The 21,471-nt window shown below is 37.0% G+C and overlaps 1 protein-coding gene across 5 annotated transcripts in view; it reads left to right on the plus strand.

Moving 5' to 3' along the window:
- Nucleotides 1-21,471, plus strand: part of PARD3B (par-3 family cell polarity regulator beta) — a 1,089,129-nt gene that overhangs the window by 562,247 nt on the left and 505,411 nt on the right. For all 5 annotated transcript variants that reach the window (XM_073019963.1, XM_073019966.1, XM_073019964.1 and 2 more), the window contains 5 exons: nucleotides 6,466-6,552; nucleotides 11,857-11,982; nucleotides 14,544-14,902; nucleotides 17,265-17,404; nucleotides 18,547-18,675. In XM_073019963.1, coding sequence (XP_072876064.1) covers nucleotides 6,466-6,552; nucleotides 11,857-11,982; nucleotides 14,544-14,902; nucleotides 17,265-17,404; nucleotides 18,547-18,675 — 841 coding nt within the window. The remainder of the gene's footprint in view (nucleotides 1-6,465; nucleotides 6,553-11,856; nucleotides 11,983-14,543; nucleotides 14,903-17,264; nucleotides 17,405-18,546; nucleotides 18,676-21,471) is intronic.

Genomic DNA, 21,471 nt, shown 5'->3' on the forward strand with positions numbered 1-21,471 from the left:
CATCAAGGATATTGGTCTAAAATTCTCTTTTTTGTGTGTCTCTGTCAGACTTTGGTATCAGGATGATGTTGGCCTCATAAAATGAGTTAGGGAGGATTCCCTCCTCTTCTTTTGATTGGAATAGTTTCAGAAGGAATGGTACCAAATCCTCCTTGTACCTCTGGTAGAATTCAGCTGTGAATCCATCTGGTCCTGGACTTTTTTGTTTAGTAGGCTATTAATTATTGCCTCAATTTCAGAGCCTGCTATTGGTCTATTCAAGGATTCAACTTCTTCCTGGTTTAGTCTTGGGAGAGTGTAAGTGTCCAGGAAATTATGCATTTCTTCTAGGTTTTCTAGTTTACTTGTGTTGATATGTTTATAGTATTCTCTGATGGTACTTTGTATTTCTGTGGGGTCGGTGGTGATATCCCCTTTATCATTTTTTATTGTGTCTATTTGATTCTTTTCTCTTTTCTTCTTTACTAGTCTTCCTAGTGGTCTATCAATTTTGTTGATCTTTTCAAAAAACCAGCTCCTGGATTCATTGATTTTTTGGAGGGTTTTTTGTGTCTCTCTCTCCTTCAGTTCTGCTCTGATCTTAGTTATTTCTTGCCTTCTGCTAGCTTTTGAATGTGTTTGCTCTTGCTTCTCTAGTTCTTTTAATTGTAATGTTAAGGTGTCAATTTTAGATCTTTCCTGCTTTCTCTTGTGGGCACTTAGTGCTATAAATTTCCCTCTACACACTGTTTTAAATGTGTCCCAGAGATTCTGGTATGTTGCATCTTTGTTCTCATTGGTTTCAAAGAACATCTTTATTTCTGCCTTCATTTTGTTATGTACCCAGTAGTCATTCAGGAGCAGGTTGTTCAGTTTCCATGTAGTTGAGTGGTTTTGATTGAGTTTCTTAGTCCTGAGTTCTAGTTTGATTGCATTGTGACCTGAGAGACATTTTGTTATAATTTCTCTTCTTTTACATTTGCTGAGGAGTGCTTTACTTCTAACTACATGGTCAATTTTGGAATAAGCATGATGTGGTGCTGAGAAGAATGTGTATTCTGTTGATTTGGGGTGGAGAGTTCTGTAGATGTCTATTAGGTCTGCTTGGTGCAGAGTTGAATTCAATTGCTGGATATCCTTGTTACATTTCTGTGTTGTTGATCTGTCTAATGTTGACGGTGAGGTGTTAAAGTCTTCCATTATTGTTGTATGGGAGTCTGAGTCTCTTTGTAAGTCTCTAAGGACTTGCTTTATGAATCTGGGTGCTCCTGTATTGGGTGCATATATATTTAGGATAGCTAGCTCTTCCTGATGAATTGATCCCTTTACTATTATGTAATGGCCTTCTTTGTCTCTTTTGATCTCTGTTGGTTAAAATCTGTTTTATCAGAGACTAGTATTGCAACCCCTGCTGCTTTTGTTTTCCATTTGCTTGGTAGATCTTCCTCCATTCCTTTATTTTGAGCCTATGTGTGTCTCTGCATGTGAGATGGGTCTCCTGAATACAGCAAACTGATGGATCTTGACTCTTTATCCAATTTGCCAGCTGTGTCTTTTAGTTGGACCATTTAGTCCATTTACATTTAAGGTTAATGTTGTTATGTGTGAACTTGATCCTGCCATTATATTAACTGGTTATTTTGCTCGTTAGTTGATGCAGTTTCTTCCTAGCCTTGATGGTCTTTACATTTTGGCATGTTTTTGCAATGGCTGGTACCGGTTGTTCCTTTCCATGTTTAGTGCTTCCTTCAGGATCTCTTGTAGGGCAGGCATGGTGGTGACAAAATCTCTAAGCATTTGCTTGTCTGTAAAGGATTTTATTTCTCCTTCACTGATGAAACTTAGTTTGGCTGGATATGAAATTCTGGGTTGAAAATTCTTTTCTTTAAGAATGTTGAATATTGGCTCCCACTCTCTTCTGGCTTGTAGAGTTTCTGCCGAGAGATCTGCTGTTAGTCTGATGGGCTTCCCTTTGTGGGTTACCCGACCTTTGTCTCTGGCTGCCCTTAACATTTTTTCCTTCATTTCAACTTTGGTGAATCTGACAATTATGTGTCTTGGAGTTGCTCTTCTCTTTGTGGCGTTCTCTGTATTTCCTGAATTTGAATGCTGACCTGCCTTACTAATTTGGGGAAGTTTTCCTGGATGATATCCTGCAGAGTGTTTTCCAACTTGGTTCCATTTTCCCTGTCACTTTCAGGCACACCAATCAGACATAGATTTGGTCTTTTCACATAATCCCATATTTCTTGGAGGCTTTGTTCATTTCTTTTTACTCTTTTTTTCTACACTTCTCTTCTCACTTCATTTCATTCATTTGATCTTCACACGCTGATACTCTTTCTTCCAGTTGATCAAGTCGGTTACTGAAGCTTGTGCATTTGTCACATAGTTCTTGTGTTATAGTTTTCATCTCTATCAGTTCTTTTAAGGACTTCTCTACATTGGTTATTCTAGTTAACCATTCGTCAAATCTTTTTTCAACATTTTTAATTTCTTTGCACTGGTTATGTAGTTCCTTCTTTAGCTCTGAGAAGTTTGATCGACTGAAGCCTTCTTCTCTCAACTCGTCAAAGTCATTCTCCATCCAGCTTTGTTCTGTTGCTGGCGATGAACTGCGTTTCTTTGGAGGGGGAGATGCACTCTGATTTTTTGAATTTCCTGCCTTTCTGCACTGCTTTTTCCCCATCTTTGTGGTTTTATCTGCCTTTGGTCTTTGATGATAGTGACATACTGATGGAGTTTTGGTGTAGGTGTCGTTTCTGTTTATTAGTTTTTCTTCTAACAGTCAGGACCCTCAGCTGCAGGTCTGTTGGAGTTTGCTTGAGGTCCACTCCAGACCCTGTTTGCCTGGGTATCAGCAGCGGAGGCTGCAGAAGATAGAATATTGCTGAACAGTGAGTGTTGCTGTCTGATTCTTGCTCTGGAAGCTTCGTCTCTGGGGTGTACCACACCGTGTGAGGTGTGAAGTGGTGGTCTGCACCTAGTGGGGGATGTCTCCCAGTTAGGCTACTCAGGGGTCAGGGACCCACTTGAGCAGACAATCTGTCCATTCTCAGATCTCAGTCTCTGTGCTGGGAGATCCATAACTCTCTGCAAAACTGTCAGGGACATTTACCTCTGCCGAGGTTTCTGCTGCTTTTTGTTTAGCTATGCCCTGTCCCCAGAGGTGGAGTCTACAGAGGCAGGCTGGCCTCCTTGAGCTGTGTTGGGCTCCACCAAATTCAAGCTTCCCTGTGGCTTTGTTTACCTACTTAAGCCTCAGCAATGGTGGGCGCCCCTCCCCCAGTGTCACTGCCACCTTGCAGTTAGATCTCAGACTGCTGTGCTAGCAATGAGGGGGGCTCCGTGGGCGTGGGACCCTCTGGGCCAGGTGTGGGATATAATCTCCTGTTGTGCCATTTGCTAAGACCCTTGGTAAAGCGCAGTATTAGGGTGGGAGTTACCCGATTTTCCAGGTGTTGTGTGTCTCAATTTCCTTTGGCTAGGAAAAGGAATTCCTTTCCCCCTGCCTTCCCAGGTGAGGTGATGCCTCTCCCTGCTTCAGCTCTTGCTGGTCGGGCTGCACCTGCGGACCAGCGCCAACTTCCGACATGCCCCAGTGAGATGAACCTGGTACCTCTGTTGAAAATGCAGACGTCACTCATCTTCTGTGTCACTCACACTGGGAACTGGAGGCTGGAGCTGTTCCTATTCGGCCATCTTGGGTGCGCTCATATTTTCCATTTTAAATCAACCTTCTAGCTTATTTTCTGGCACTATAGTGTCCTCTAAAACATAAATGTGCACATTTCCTGTTCACCAGTCCCTGAATTCTACTCTAGAGTTTATCTAAACAAAGAACATTAGTAGCCTATTTTCATGTCTTTGTATAATCTCACTTTATGAGATATGTAGTCATATAAATGTGTCCAGTCCTACTTGCTGTGTTTCTCTTCCATGAAGACTGTATATGTAGAGATCTCTATGGAACAGAACTCCATCAAGTATTTCTAGCACTGCGGGTTGTTTTCTCTTTTAAAATAAATAAAAATATGTGAACTGGTCGATGGGGCATTATTTTTCAAATGTTCTCCTTTCCATCTTGAAACAAATAATGGGTAACATTTTATAGAGAACATGGTGAGACATGGTCTATGTAAAATTATATTACTTATCTTTATTAAACAGATCTAACTTTCTGTAATTGCTTATATATTACAGTAAACAAAATCGAAAGTCTTTTAGGCTTTTTTTCTGGGATAGTACTATTTTTGTGATAATAATTTACAAGTTATCAGAACAATTCTAGCTACAAAATTGCAACTGTTGTGTGTGATGGTAGAATAAAAATTTATTTTGAGATATTGAAAGGAGACTCTCATAAAATAAAGTCAACTTTTAAAACTCCATTCTCACAAATTTATATGTTTTTTTTTTAAAGATTGGCTACTTAAATATGTTTGACTTTCTTAAGTGAATGTAAAAACACATTATTAACGATTGCTAAAGAGTAGGTATCAGTATGGTACATATAATTTGTTAATCTTATAGAAGGGATTTTGAGTGGGAGTAAAGAAATATTTGTGAAATAGAAAAAAAATGAGAATTCATAAAAGGTATGCTAAAAATTCTTAAGCCGAAAACTTAAAGTCTATAACAGACTAAACACATTCCAAACGCCTCTGTATATTACATATGGATGCTATCTCTCAGCATGTGGATACTTGATACATTTATTAGGAAAGATTTGTGTTGTTTTTTCAGTGCAAAACTATAAAAATATGTTATAAAGGTAAGGGCAATAATTTTCAGTGGCTAAGCAAAATTTGAATCTCTGTTTATAAAAGTCTTTAAAAGCAGTATTGTAAACCTAGAGTGCAAATGCTTTTGGTTTAGTCTTCCTCAAATACCTAAAAATGCACTATAAATTCTGTTATTATATAAAACTTGTTGCTTTTTTGTCTGTTGAAAGCCATTCAATTTTCTCTGTCAACCAAGCATTTTATATTCAAACCTTGTAATGCATACCTATATATACCAGTCCATATACACATATTTATATGAATATTCATAACCTCACATATACAGAGATGAATAATTTAATACTGTATTATCACTCTAAGATTTGTTTTGTTTTTAGCTTTTATTCCAAGCCTCTGACATAATCTGCTTGACTGAGCAAGTTTTACATACATCAGCAATATCTGGGTAAAATTTATAATCAGATTTGAAATTTCATCATATTCCACAAATGCTGAAAACTGATGTGCTCTTTTTTGCATTTCTTAATGATAATAGACTTGCAAAGAAAACACATTAAAAATCAACCTAATCCACTGATGAGAATATATTTAATGTATTTATTTTAGATTACTGATAATTTAGGGAATACTTCATGCAGAGTGAATTCATCATGCATTTTGCTTAATGCTGTTCTCAGCTTTCCAGCAAGAAGCCAAAATTTCACCGTTTTCATGTTGGAGCAGAAAGCATTTGTAGCAGCTGTAGCTCTTAATTTGACATCTAGTTTCAGGTCATTTTCATGTAAATAGGAAACAATGGAGACCTGCTTACAATTTCCATAACGTGGATGTTTGCTTCAACCTTATTATTTTCTTCTGACAATTATATTTTCTCCCTGGGATTAAAAGAACCAGTAATCGTTCACAGTTATTATTTTTCATCTTTATGAAAACTTGGTAGTTCTACTCTTTATTACTCAAAAGCTCCCAGTGCCTTCCATATTTCAGTCATACACACAATCTATTAATGTTTCTAGTTCATCCTTTCCTTAATCTGGAGTAGGTTAGGCAGGTCAGGTTTTCTATTTCTTTCTATAATACATTTTCTTCAGACTTTGCAACCTCTTTTTCTACCTTTAAAAAAATATAGGAGGTGAAAATTTGGAATTGTTCTCTTGAATATAACTGATGCTTTATTGAAAAGCAAGTTTGAGTTTTGATTTATATTGCTTTGAACATGCCCATATGTATTACCAACTGTGGCTTCACAGCCATTATAACATGTAATTCTGTGCTTTCTCTAATAAATATTTTATTTCATTTTTCCTCTGTTCCAGAGAAGAAGCCTACTTTATGCTGAAGCATCAATGTGCTTTCTTCTGTGTTTTGTATGATCTGTACAGTAATTTTCAAGTGTGTTTCAATGGGGAAAATTTTAATTTTTGTGTACCTCTTTTAAAATATGTTGACTTATGCAGATTAAGTTACGTAGGAAGGTATTTTTGTAGGTAGTCATTTCCATTTGTTCCTCTTCTAGGAGTAAAAATAAGAAATCAGAGAGCCTTTTAAACATTTTGTTTTCTGGATCATCTGAACATACCAATAAATTATGTACTCTTTTGACTTAGTCTCTGCTGTTGAAGTTATATTAGTTGATATAATCTGAGTGATGTGTGTGTGTGTGTGTGTGTGTGTGTTTTAGATGTGCCTTCTCTGTTTTTTAGGAGACACTCATTTGTGCTCTTGTTTTTTTCTGTCCCAGTGATATGACAAGAACAGTGGAGATTTCTGGGGAAGGAGGCCCATTGGGAATACATGTAGTGCCCTTCTTTTCATCTCTGAGTGGAAGGTAAAATGTTTTTCTCATTCTAGAAACTTGTGCTAATGAAAACCCTGATTTGAGCTCCTTTTCCCAAATATTTTTCAGAAGGAGATTAAATGTGTATTCTATTATTCAAATGGATACCTCAAGACATACTTTTGTTGGCCCCTTAAGTGTTGGAAACAAAAGACAATAATTGACTTTAGGATGTAATGGGGAAAAAAATCAACCACAGTTTCTCCATTTACAATTAATTATGAAATACTTCCTTAAAGTATCCTTGTCAGTGACACATAGTAAACAGATCCTTGGCAAAGATATTAACATATTGTTAGACAAATGTTGCAACTGAATTTTTTTGATATTCCAGAATATGCTTCAACAAGTGAGTATAATAATTCTAAATTGGTATATCCTGTTATTCCTCAAGTATGTAGCATTTAGAATAATAAATATTCTAACATTTTAAGTAGCTATATCTGATACTGTGTATGTATGATGGCTTTATAGAAGCAATGTGTCATCATGCTGTATTTTCATAAAATATAATTTAGTCAATTAAAAATAATTTACCACATCTTTTTGGAATTTTTAACACATTATGTTGCTAAATCCACACTGGTAAAAATGGCATTGTAGATTGTATCAACACTTCTTGAAATTTACATCTGTCTAACTGGATTTAAAGACTGTTCTCTTGATGGAAATTAAAGTGTGTGCCTTCGAGTTCATACTAGCCCTGTTAAAACAATTGTACTGAACTTGTTTTAAATATTATGTCACTTTGTAATAAAACGACCACATTTAGCACTAGATTGATATTGACAAGGGTTGTCAGAAACTTAAAATCAGTTTTTCACCAACATGACATGATTGCAGTTAATTTACTGAATTTATTTTCTTAAACACATCATTGAAAAGGGGGGATTCCTTATTTTAGTTTAGGATATCACAGATGAGACAAGTCAATTGACTTCCCAAGGTCACATAAAATCCAGCTCCCCTAACTTCTCACTTCATTGTTCTTTCAAGAAATAAAATTTTCCCAAAGGTTATATAGTATTAATTTAGTGATTCTGAATATTTATTCAATTCAGTCTGCCCTATAGCAAAAAGAACAGATTTAGTCATGGTATTTGGGTTGGCATCACATTCAGCAGGTAGCCATCTGCTACCTGTAATTGCGAAGTCATCACCTTTTTTTTTTTTTCTTTGCAAATAACATCTGATGCCAAGCTCTCACTGGAATGAATGTTCCCAAAAAGAAATGAACCAAAAAGCTAGCAGCTCTTATTGTCTCATTTCCTGTATGTGTTAATAAGTGTGTTTATAAATGTTATGGGTTATGGCATAGGACAAACTGAGGTTGTTTTTGATAGATAGGGTGAATATTTACTCGGTTGTCATGAGAAATTCTAATAACTTTTGGCAGAAGTATACTGACAGAGCTTTGTGAACTACCAGAGCTGTTAAATGACCAGGCTCTTTAGTTTAATCAAGCTGGGATAGAACACAAGATCTTCCCAATTTCCAAAAATGAGAAAATATACAGTGTGACAGTCGCTATACTTCATTTTCAATAGTTCAGAAAACAAGCTGATCCTATAGCTCAGAAATCACATTCTCTCACTTCAAACGAGGGAAATACACTAAGCTTTATTGATTTCCTCCCTCCTCCTTCCTGGTTCTGATTCCTAGCACAAACCTTGTAGAATAGGAGAAAGAGTACTGGACGTGGTTTCAGAACAATTGGATTTGAATCCCAGTGTTCTTTTTTATAACCTTGATCAAGTCCCCTAAACTTGCCTCTTTTGAGTACCTACTTTACATCAAGGTTATGGTGATTAAATAACATTAAAAATGTGAAAATTCCTTGTAAACCACATAATGTATGAATGTGTAAATCATCAGTATGATGATTATTTTGGCTAAAACCAAAAAGCCTGATTCAGAAATGCAGTTTTATTATAAGTTCATGGTTAACTGTTCAGTAACTTGGTGAAATAGTTCTATTATTTTTTTTGCTATCCACCAGTATTATAGAAAGGAAATTTAATTAAAAAACATTAAAAATGCTATGGAAGTGGAGACATGAGCCAATAAAAGTTAAGAAGTAATGAGTACAGGCTGAAACAGCATACTTAACTCAACCCATGTGTCTAGATGAAACTGCCTATAGAGCATGTCAGACAAGTGTCTGACTTCATAATACCATATGGTTTCACTGTGTGAACACAGGGGCTTCGTTAAGGTCATAGTGCTATACTTTGCTCTTAATTTCCTTCCATTTATTGGTTTGTGCCATTATTTTAAATTGGAATTTACATTTAATTTTTTACCAAGATTACTGTAATTGACTTTGCCTCTTATTTTTTTTTTCTTTTAGAAAACTGTTGCCACACCTGTTGTTGAATAAGAAACCTAATCTAAGTTAGATCATCCTAAGTAAATTATGGTGGCTGCTCTACTAGATAAAGCCTCAATGAATCCATTAGATAGCATCGCAGAGGGATGCTGAATGCTGCTTGTATTGAGGGCCATTGGCTTTCCCAGTAAAAACAAAACAAACATAAAAAAACTCCAAAGTTCTTGCAACTAAAACACAACTTAATTTTATTCATATTTTAAAAATCAATGTGTTTTTTGTGAATTAAAAACATAAATTAATTTGTTTCAGTACAGATAGCATAATAGGCCTCAGTTTCGTAGGGAAGACAGCTAAACAGGAGAGAGAACAAGGGCTGAATGAAAGCTAATAAAGACTGTGCGAAGAGATGTTCAAACAAAAATACTAAGCTGGTGGAGTCACAGGCTGTGTGACATTGGGGAAAGAACAGGAAAGGGGCAAGGAGAAGATGTTGGTGCCTAAATGATGATTAGAAGAGCAAAAAGAATTGTTACCCCTCTAATTCTGTGAGGCTGTGGATTTCAGCATCCTTTATCACTGCTCATTAATGCAAATTAACTGGTTAGTCTCGGCCTATAACTTCTCGACAGCATTAATCTTTGAATTCTGTGAGTCTTGGTCCCAAATGAGACAGCTACCACAGCCCACCAGTTTAGGGTAAAGAGGATAATGAGGTATTGTTTTCTGAGCCTTCTCATAGTGGTCTGGATGAAATCAAACTGGAGGGAATCTATCCCTTCCATGGAGCAGAGAGGGCAGAAGTGGTTTGTTGCCAGGGACCAAACTAATAAAATCAGTCAGTTTTACATTTTACCGAAATTACCTCTGACACATGGGTTTTACAGTTGGGCTTATTCTGTCAATAAATTTTTCATGGAAAGTTAGATTATTTAGATCAGTGAGGTTCACATAGCATACTCCAGCTGTAATATGCCAGCTAAATTGCAACCCAGTGGCCCGAAAGAATTAATTCATCTCCCAAAATGTGAAATTAAATCCTAGGGAGTAACATTACATGACTGATGATGTACTGAATTAAATTAAAGGAAGACTTGAATGCTTGTTAAAAAAATATCACTTACATAAACAAGTGTATAACCACATGTGAGCCTCCTAATGGATCAAGTTATTGTGAATCCACCCTAACAGAAATCCAAAATGTGGACTCTTAGGATGCTGTTTAATTTAGGGGAAAAAAACCCAACACAATTATGATCTATTATTTTAATGTATCAAATAGTTCCATTTTTAATACTGTGTTTCAAGATTAAAGTAACACAGAATATGATTAATTTGCTAACCTACTAGAACTAGGAAATGAACCACAAGACCCCACCGCACACTTGTGCCTATGACCCTGAGCCTTCCCTGCAATAAGATGGCATGACTGCTTGCTGTTCTCTCTCCTGCAGCAGCATGCTGTATTCATTTAACATTTTCGAAGTAGAGACCCAAATATCACTGCTATGCCTGTTGAGGTCTTGAGAAGATGGGAGCTCATTAAGGGGGCAGAGGCTCAACTCCATGGCCACTCCAAACAGAAGGACTGCTTTCTCTGATACTTGCATTATAGATTGCCCTTTTCTATGGCTGACCCTGTTATTTACACATACAATGTACTCATGTTTTATTTAGATTTGAAATTTAATGTGAAGGTATTTTGTAATAGCACATGTGGTTTTTATACAAAAGAGAGTGACAAAGTAGAAAAACAAGAGGATTGATAAAGCATAGATCACAGTTTCTCCAAACCTAGCAGACTCCTCTTGCAGGATATATCTATCTTTCTTACTCTGGGACACAGCTAAACCCTGTCATATCACAAAGAGAAGGGAAATCCCACAAATGAGAAATAATGAAAATACGTATAAGTTCCATTTCTTATGGTTTTTGGTTTAGTTTTGGTTTATGTATATAACAGAATTGTGTATGTATGTACACACACACACACACACAATTTTAATTCTTATGGCTATAGTTTTCTTCCTTCTTTCCTTCTCTTCCAACCCCCTCCTGATTCTAAGCTATGACCACAAAAATCCGGAAGCCCCTTGGTATCCTCTCTAATTTAGCCTCTTCTTTGTTGAAATTTCAGACATCTCTTCCCAAAGACTGCCTTCATCATGTCGCTGCCCTGTTTGGAAGCGGGGGCTACTGGATGCCCCCCTTCAGGTCCATCAGATTAAGTTCATTGACTGTTCAAAGCCTTTGTGTGTGGCACTGGTCTCCCAACTAGTTAGCTCTCATATTTTTGAAGACTCTAGGCTTGTTAATGTCTTTAGTTTTTGGACTTCAGCTGTACCCCAAATGTATACTGAAGTTACCAGGTCCTGGCCCTACAGCTTTGTCTCAGGCTCCTCCATCCTGAGCACACAGAAAACACCCAACACATACTTGACTTGGTAGCACCGACAAATGGGATCCAGCTTCCTTCTAAACTGAGTAATATGATCTGAGCTTAAATGTTTGTTTACTTCTTAAATGCAAATTATTAGAATAGGTAGTAAGACTGCAAAATAATTACTGTGAATACCCTAATGCTCTCCCACTGCTAAACATCACATTGCCATGTTGGCAGTAACTCAGACTTACTTATTATAGTCAGGTTTGATGCCCTTCTCCAAACCACAAGTCTTTGGTGTCAACTCACTAAACTAGCCTTTCAATAAGTTTACTGCAAGCATGAGAAACGAAGTTGCAGATTGATGTTAGTACTTATACATATTTATCTAGAAGGACTTTTTGTCCTGTAGTGAGTTTTGGTTTTTTTGGATTAGGGATTAAAATAACAAACAGTTGCCTGAATATGAAGTATAATTTCTTTTGTAAATAGAAATCAATAGTATTTCTGAACAGTTGCAAGTGGAGAAATAATTAGCATTTATTATTCAGTAATTATATTTCAATCTAAATTTTGCATTTAGGATTCTAGGACTCTTCATCCGAGGCATAGAAGAAAACAGCAGGTCCAAGCGGGAGGGACTATTTCACGAAAATGAATGTATTGTAAAAATCAACAGTGTGGATCTCGTAGACAAAACGTTTGCTCAGTAAGCATTTTTTCATTGTTTTATTTACTCTATTGATCCCTAGCATGGTTATAATCATTACTGAACTCATTATGATCAAAATAGTAGGTAGAATTTCTAGTCACTTCCCTTTGAACAATCCAGGACATCCATTTTCAAATGCTTCTAATGTTTTAGCCTACTCCAAGGTGGCCCACACATGTCTCTGGCAGGTCTGAGAATGCTAAACTACAGAATATCACAAGCCTTCCTGCCTGGCTGTCTTTACTGGGGCATCGTTCAACGGGTTTGTTTTTCTTGCGCTATGGGTCAGTTAAACTGGTATTTAATGGCTCTTTTCACAGACTGTTAGTTCAGCTTATTAATTAACTTACTTTGTGTCAGCAGTCTTCCTTAAGCTAAAAAATCTGTGAGAGATGTCCGAGGACTCACTGAATCATAGAAACAAACAGAAAAAAATAAAATTAAAATACCATCTCTTGGCCAGGTGCAGTGACTCATGCCTGTAATCCCTGCACTTTGCGGGGTTGAGGTGGGTGGATGATGAGGTCAGGAGATCAAGACCAGCCTGGCCAAAATGATAAAACCCCATCTCTACTAAACATGCAAAAAAAAATTAGGCAGGCTTGGTGGTACGCACCTGTAATCCCAGCTACTCGGGAGGCTGAGGCAGGATAATCGCTTGAACCTGGGAGACGGAGGTTGCAGTGAGCTGAGATCGTGCCTTTGCACTCCACTCTAGGTGACAGGGAAAGACTCCATCTTCAAAATGAATAAATAAATAAAAAATACTGTCTCCCTCAAGAAATCATCTCTCTGCATGTGAAAATGTTAAGGGAATAGCTTCCTGTACCCAGGAATTAGAGTGTATAGTAATCTGATGCATATTTTTTTTAATGTATGTTGGCATTGCAGTGGGATTCTGGACCAAAGGACTAAGTACTAATAATCCTTGGGAATCATCACCACCCTCTTGTTTCTGACCAAAACAGCTCCTAATACATCTTCTCTCTGGGCATTAGTTGTCAATATTGTATGTGTGCACGTGGACAAAGATGAGTGGTTGTGGGTAGAGGAAGAGTGGGTACTGGCTGCTAAGTATGAAAAGAAATGAGACCTTAGAAGAATCTATTGTGTTAAAATAATGATAGGCAAAACTATAATTATTATTAGTAATAATCTTTTAATATACTACTGTGCTTTTTCACAAGGACTTGATAATTATGCAAAGCAGTCATTACTTCTATTTTATAGAGGTGGAAAGTGAGGCTCATAAAAATTTTGTATAGAGTTAGTATGGAGTAGAAACTGATTCCTATGCTAGCAAAAATAACAGGGGAACTGACCACAGGAGTTAGGTGGCCTATGTGAAATCTTCCTTCTCCCCTAACAATTTGCGGAATTAAGCACTTCAGAAAGGGGGGTATGGGATAGAGTTTGAGGAATCAGATTGCAGTCGGGGTTATGATTAGTTATTATGTGCTATGGCTGCTAGGAACAGAGACCTGAAATAAGAGCAGCTGAAACAAGATTAACATTAATTTTTCCTAACAAAAAGCAAGCGTGGAAGAGAGCACTCGCACTCCATAGTTACTGAGGCAGCTGCACAGCCATCAGCAGGTCAGGCGACTTCCGTCTTCTGCTTTCATCTTGCCATGTGGCTACTATCGTTCAGTGGAAAAATGGACACAAGATGGCTGCTGAGTTGCCTCAGTCACTTCTGAGTTTCAGGAAATAAGGAAGAGAAACAGAACAATAAAAGTTTTTATCTCTCTACTGAACCAGCCTCTTCTAAAGAGCTTTCCTTTAACACCTTCATTTATATCTTCTGGGCAAGAAAGACTGGGAAAAGTAGTCATTTGAACTGGGCACAGGGCATCTAGAGGCATGAGGAAGAAGGGGAGAAAATGTTATAAGAAGTTTGAGGAAGAACACAAAGCGCTAGGTCATAACAGTGGAAAACACAGTTGCTCTATGTGAGACTAACAGGAAGGGTGCATGTTGGATTGAGATTCCACTGAGACATTTAGGCACAGGCAAGGCACCTGCCAAAATGTCCCCATGAGCAAACATGGGTGTCAAACTTGAACTTGTGTAACACAACCCATGTTAGAAAAGATCTGTACTTTAGAAGCATGTCCTAAAAGAAACCTAACTAATGATCTGGTCCAAAATATCAAATTATTTTGTTTTTTATATTCACTGTGGTAATCACTTCTGGTTAGATTTTCATCTTTAGAAACGTGTAAAAGCTGTGGGTCATTGGACAAATTATTTCATCTCTCTGAGCCTCAACTTCCATGTCTGTGAAATGAAAGCTAGTTATACTTACCTAACATGCTTGTTAAATTAGAGAAGGATGCATGGTAATAATGCATGTATAACTTGGTGCAGGGGCACTGAGTGGGCAAGTAGTAAGTGGTAACTAGTATGTAGTTGGCAAAGTCATTCTGTTAGGAATATTGATCGTGTCTCCTATGATTATCCACTGTGTTGCTCTTGGTTGCCATCCTGCTGGGGTATTTTAGAAGATGCTGCACCTCAAAGCAGGGTCATCATACATTTATCAACTCTCTTTCCAGGGCTCAGGATGTCTTCCGCCAGGCAATGAAATCCCCAAGCGTGCTCCTCCACGTGCTTCCTCCGCAAAACCGTGAACAGTATGAAAAATCAGTCATTGGACCTCTTAACATTTTTGGTAACAATGATGGCGTTTTGAAAACCAAAGCGCTGCCTCCTGTCCATGGAAAATCGGGACTAAAGACAGCAAATCTCACAGGAGCCGAAAGTCCTGAAACAGATGCATCAACTTGCCTGCAACAAAACAAGAGTCCCCGAGTACCAAGGCTAGGAGGAAAACCATCCTCTCCCTCACTCTCCCCTCTCATGGGATTTGGCAGCAAGAAAAATGCAAAGAAAATTAAGATTGACCTAAAGAAAGGTAATTATTAAATTATGCCTAATAGCATTCTATTATTGTAACATGTAAAATTGGTTAAGAGAAATGCATTAAGGCTAATTTAGTTAATTCTCCCTTCATTTAATTGTATCAAAGAATAGATTTCAGTGTATACTTAGGTAACTTAAATTTCTTGAAATTGTACTTTTTTATTCTTTTCTTCAGAGCTTATAGATTATTTTAAAGAGGAAAATAATAAAGACATTTTGGGGAGTGGAAAGAATCATTGCAAACCTGATATCAACAGAGCAATATTGTATTACAACTTAACACTAAATAGGCACGAAAATTCAGTCATCCCTTTTCTGAGCACGATTAGTGATTCTTGAAGCATCCTTTAGGCCATGTCCAAAAAGCATATTGTTTTTCTAAGACAGTCTTATAACAACAAATTTTACTCCTCAGAAAGCAAATAGGTAATGTTTACTAATTTCTCTGATTCAACATCACAAACATTTATTTAAAACATACCTAATTTCAAAAGCATGTACAATCTTTCCTTTATTCATCTTTTCAACTTTTCTATCCATTTCAAGCACAAATCAGTGAGAAGAGATCATGTGTGTACATGCATATTTATGCAGTATTATACACACATACATAAGCATTCATGCGCTTCTGTGCTTTTGTTCATTTTGTAACCTCTGCTTGATATTCCCTTCCCCCATTGCAACCTTCTGAAATTCTGTGTTTTTCAGGACAATTCAAAAGAAACCAAGATCTTATAGATTCTTGTCTGAATTAATAGAGAATTTATGGTCACAAGGTAGTTTTAGAAAAACTATAAAGGTTTTTCGGAAACAAATAATGTATCTTTAATTAGGATATGAAAACAATTCTGGAAAGATTCTCTGATCAAAACTTCATTCACCTATAGGAATTCTATTCTGGGAATAAAATGCATTGACTAGTACATATAAAAATACTTCAGTGTACTTATCAATCAGTTTTTTTTTATTTAAATGCCTCAGTTGTATTTTTTGTTCAAATGATCCAGCTATGTGGAAGACACAGATTTGGGTGCTTTGGGAATAGAAAAATGAATCAGACAGAGAATCACCTTAAAAATGTATTACAAAGCCTTGAATGCAAAAATGAAAGATACGACGTCACATCTGTACTTTAGCAAGATTAATCTGACAGCAAAAAGATACACTGAAGACAAGGCCAAACAACAAAGGATAAGTAAAGGGTGCATTGCATCTGTCTAAAGGTGGAAACATAATAGGCATGCCTTAATAAATGACTGGTTGTAGGAAGGAAAAAAGAGAAGAATTACAGTGATTGCTGAAGTTTTTCAACCAGATCAAGTTGCATAATGGAGATGTCATTGCTAGAAATTAGAATTTTAAGTAGATGAGGATATTTGAAAAGGTCAGAATCTGGATTGGAGAGGGAGGTACGTAGTGAAGTTTGAAATGTGCATGATGACTTCTAGGAAGCTGACATCAGAAACAGACATTAGAGCCATAGAGATGTAGGTCTGTTTCACTGGAAGATATATTTGGATGCAGGAGCTGGCCAAGGCAGGGAGTCTAGGGGACAAATTGGTCCAGGACAGATCCTTGGGGAACATCTATGGCTTCATGGGAGGATAATGGGTAAGATTTAGAGAGAATGACGGATGTGATGTGATCAAAGATAGGAAAATAATCAGAAAATAAAGACATGAAAACCAAAGAGAGAGTCAATTTCAAGAAAATGGTGGGAATCATCAAAGCTAGACCAACGGAGATGGTCATGGGTAGCTCATTGGTGATGGAAGCTGGAAGAAGCAGTAAGATGGAAGTAAGGATCCTTCAGGGTAGAGAAATCTGAGCATACCTTTAGACTGAGTAAAAAATACATGAGAAGGGAGAAATTGGAGATGCAAGAGGACAGGACAGGAGCAGCAAGATGCTTGCTGACCAGACAGTGGGATGCAGCAGTACGGGGAATTGAGCCACAAGTAGAGGGCTCAGCCACAGGTTGTCCAGCTCATTTAAGAGGCTAACAGAACTTAAGTCAAATGGCCTTTTGCTTCTCAGAAAGTATGAAGTTAGGTTATGGTTTATTGAGAAATCAATCTCCTGGGCATCTGGATAACATGTGCATTTCTTCTAGAACCTGAATAAGCCAAAGTGTTACACATCTGGATTGGGCCCTAAGTTCACTTTGATACCGTCATGGCCTGTCAGGAACTATAATCTGCATTTGAAACCCAAATAACTGAAGCATATTTAAAATGTCTCAGAATGTAAATATTTTGCTGATTCTATATTAGTCTAAATTAGGTAGATCTTACTGTAAAATTGAATATAATATTACTCAGATGACTATACATTTTCCTGTTCTTATACACTAGGCCCTGAAGGACTTGGTTTCACTGTGGTTACCAGAGACTCTTCCATACATGGTCCTGGTCCCATTTTTGTAAAAAACATTTTACCAAAGGGCGCAGCAATAAAAGATGGCCGCCTACAATCAGGGGACAGAATTTTGGAGGTAAGAATTGGAATTAATAGTTGTATGAAAATATTTCTTGGCATTTAAATAATGCCATTTAATTGCATTGAAATATATGTAAATATATTAATATTTTTATTTTGAGCCTAATATATATTAAAAATTATTACTTATAGACAAGATAAGAACTTTAAGTATAGAACTGGTTAATGAGGAGTCTAACTTTGTAAATCCCCAGTAAGGTCAGTGATATGGGGCCAAATGATAATGAAAACCATTTCTGATCTTACGTCTCTTACTTCTACCTCTTAGGTCCCTGTGAAATTTGGATTGAATCTAAGAATTCAACATGTATTTATTTAGGGCTGAAAAGTTAAAAAGTCTGTATAATAGTCTTTTCAAACTTGGCCAGGACAAGCCAGAGTATCTCAGGTCATTCTGTGCTTTGTCCGTATCTCTATCATCTGTGCTAGGATAGCAATGAAAACAGCTGTAAGGGATTTTGCAGAGAGATATGTTTGGGATACCAAAAGCAAGAGGGTGGCTGTTTGTTTTCATTTGTTTTTGTCTGAGGATATTATTATCTTGATAATTATATATTGTCCATTTACCTTTGAAGCAATCATCTTCATTAGAAGCAACACTTTAGCTTTTCATGTTGTTCTAGATCATGAAAGAAGATGCACCAAATGACCAATGTAGCTCCAAATTAGAATTTCCAGTAATCTATGATAATTTGTTGACTATAATTTTCTAAATACATTTAAAAACTGCAGGATTCTATCTCTAGATTCGTATTTGCAGAGAAATTTGCCTTGTGATCATGGTTCGCTCTGCTTGTTGAATTAGGCAGAAAATGGCACTAAATAAGCCTTTGAAATCTGCCTTCTACCTTAAGCAGAATCATTTTCTGGTATCTATCAGTCCAGTTTCCCCACATAAAAATCTGATGTCTTAGGAAAAACTGCTGATATTAATTACTGATTCTGAGTTCATCCAGCGTCATAATGATGATGCATTATGGGAAACATTGTTGGTTTTTGCCCACGTATTTAGTTTTCATCTTTTCAGAGCTTCCTCAAGTATGGGAGCCCGTTTGCTTCTTGTTTTCAAAACTATCTAGTGTAGAAGGAGATAACAAGTACTGTGATTGTGGCTGCTTATATGATTTTATTCATTAGGTAAATGGGAGAGATGTCACCGGAAGAACCCAGGAAGAGCTTGTGGCCATGCTCAGGAGCACCAAGCAGGGGGAAACAGCATCGTTGGTCATTGCCCGCCAAGAAGGACATTTTCTGCCCCGAGAGTTGGTAATGTTCAGATCTCAGTCTCACTGAATTTTTAATGCCAAGCTTAATACACTCAATGAACTCGTTATAGCTGAGAAACGTGTTCTAAGTCACAGATTTCATTCATAACCAAAGTTGAATCACACTCAGGGCATTTTACCCCATTTGAGGTATCACACTTTTAGGACGTTGACACAGCCAGTGGGTATATGTAAGCAGTGTTTCCAGGGCACAGATTCAAACACCTTCAGCAATAAGCAACGATTCAACAGTATGCCACTAATTCAATAAAATATATATTGAATATGTGCTGTGTGCTAAGCCCTAGGCAAAACACAGTCAGCAAAATAATTTGTGGACCTACTTTAATGAAGTTTACAGTCTAACAGGAAATAAAAAGATAGCCAGGTGTTCAAAATGGCAATGAAGATTATGAAGGGAAGATGCAGAGTGCCATGATAACATAAAACAAGGGTATTTAACCTATTCTTGAGGGCTGGGATTGACATCTTGAGAAAGATGAGTTCAAAAGCCTTATTAAAAATGTATACCCTTAGACCTAGTAACTAGACTTCAAGTAATCTGTCCTAAACTGATGATCAAAGATGTGGAAAAAATTCATGTACATTGATTTTTTCCCCTAAAGTCCTATCTATTGTAGTGATATATTGGGTCCTGTATAACCATAAGGCATTGGTTAGATAAATAACTAGATAGCTTGCCAGTGAAATATAGAAGTACTTAAAATGGTTTCTGTAAAAAATTGATGATAGCATGAGAAATGTTCATAATCGAATACTTTATTTAAAAGTAGGATATAAAATTATGTGTGCAGTATCATCAAATTACATTTTAAAACTTGTTAACAACTAGAAGAAGATACATCTGGGATATCAGTTATGAGAGGTTTTCATTTTCTTTTTTTACAATAAATACATATTATTTATTTTATTGAAATTGTGCTTTTAAGAAGGCTATAGAAAATTCAAAAGGGGGCTAGGTGCAGTGGCTCACACCTGTAATCCCAGCACTTTGGGAGGCCGAGACAGGTGGATCACCTGAGGTCAGGAGTTCGAAACCTGACCAATATGGTGAAACCCCATCTCTACTAAAAAATACAAAAAGTAGCTGGGCACGGTGGCATGTGCCTGTAGTCCCAGCTACTTAGGAGACTGAGACAGGAGAATCACTTGAACCTGGGAAGCAGAGGCTGCAGTGAGCCAAGATTGCACCAGTGCACTCCAGCCTGGGCAACAGAACAAGACTCTGTCTCAAAAAAAAAAAAAAAAAAAAAAAGAATAAAAAGAAAAAAAAAAAGAAAAGAAAATTCAAAAGGGATTTTATAGCTAATAACAAATAGAAACAAATGTGATAAAAGGACTCGTATTTATTCCTTGTTATTTCCTTTGAATCTGTGTAAGAATTGACAAAGGCACATGTAGGTTCCCAGAGTTAGGTTATCAGAACAGTAAGGATTAGTTGACAGAACTGATGATATTTCACTTGAAGAAGAAAAATATTAGGAGACATGACAGTTATTATCAGATATGTAAAGAGTTATTGTATGGATTGGAAGGTAGACCTCATCTGTTTCTTCAGACAGTCTGTACCCATTAATCAATGTATGCATTAACTCAACCCCTTACTAAACATCTGCTGTGTACAAAGTTGGAGGTTCTGCGGATACAAAAATAGTTAAGACTCACTCCCTGCCCTCATTGAGCTTGTTCCAAAACAAATGGTTGGAAGAGGATAATGTTATGAGAACTTTAATGGACCTGTCCAAGAAGGAAATGGGTTAGATAGAATATTTAAATAGAGCTTGCCTCGCCAACTGTCCAAGATGCTCTAGAAAAAGTTTCCTGATTGAGGTTAAATAAGACTACACAAGCTCTAAGTTGTCTCTCTGATCCTACCATTCTGTTACATATATTTATGTTTATGTTTGAGTCTACAACCTTGTCAAATCACCTGTCTTATGTATTAATGCTCCTTAATACCTGCCAAAAGGATCACTTACCTCCAAGTTTCCTTGGCATGGAATTTTCTTTCTCCCTTTCCTTCTCTTTCCCATCATCTTACCCATTTTTTCCCTTTCCTTATTGTATACTCTGGGGAGATCCGTAATAAAATAGGGAAAATAAGAAAAAAAAAATCATCAGAGTCATGCAGATACAGTCCCCAATTCCATTCCTCTACTTGACTCCTCCATACCCAACCGTTTGAAAGGTAGAATCCTGAATGTCTGTCTCATCTCCTCATACTTACTAGAGAAATGATGCAGAAACTTGCAGTCTGGATTTTTTTTTTTTTTCTAAAATACAGATGGATTTTTCTTTCAATCTGTTATTTATCCAAAGACCTCAGTCTTTCTCTACAAGGGTCAAAGTGAAAAGAAACAATAAAAAAGGGGGCAGTGTGTGTATGCACAGCAAGAAGCCCTTTCATTTCTTGTCTGATATTTAGGTTGCTAGAAATAAAAACTCTCCAAAATTCTCAGTGGAACTATGTGCTTGTTTCTGAGATAGGAGAGCAAAGAAAGAAGTTTTGACTGTGTATTCCATTGAACTTAGTCCTGGAAGAAATAAAACCCTGCATAAAAACAGAAACATTTCAGCCAGCCCCTTAGCATGCAGAAGAACCCAACAACAGAACTCCAACTGGGAACTTAAACCCTTGAGCCTGCAGTTTCTGTCTAGTAGTTCCTTATACCCTTCTCCCATATGACCTCTAGAATTTTTAACCCCACAGTTAATACCTTCTTCCTAGAAGCTTTGCCCCTCCCCCAGGTAAGGGATGCTGATTATCCCAGTTTAA

This window comes from Chlorocebus sabaeus, chromosome 10, assembly GCF_047675955.1.
Source record: "Chlorocebus sabaeus isolate Y175 chromosome 10, mChlSab1.0.hap1, whole genome shotgun sequence".
Lineage (NCBI taxonomy): Eukaryota > Metazoa > Chordata > Mammalia > Primates > Cercopithecidae > Chlorocebus > Chlorocebus sabaeus.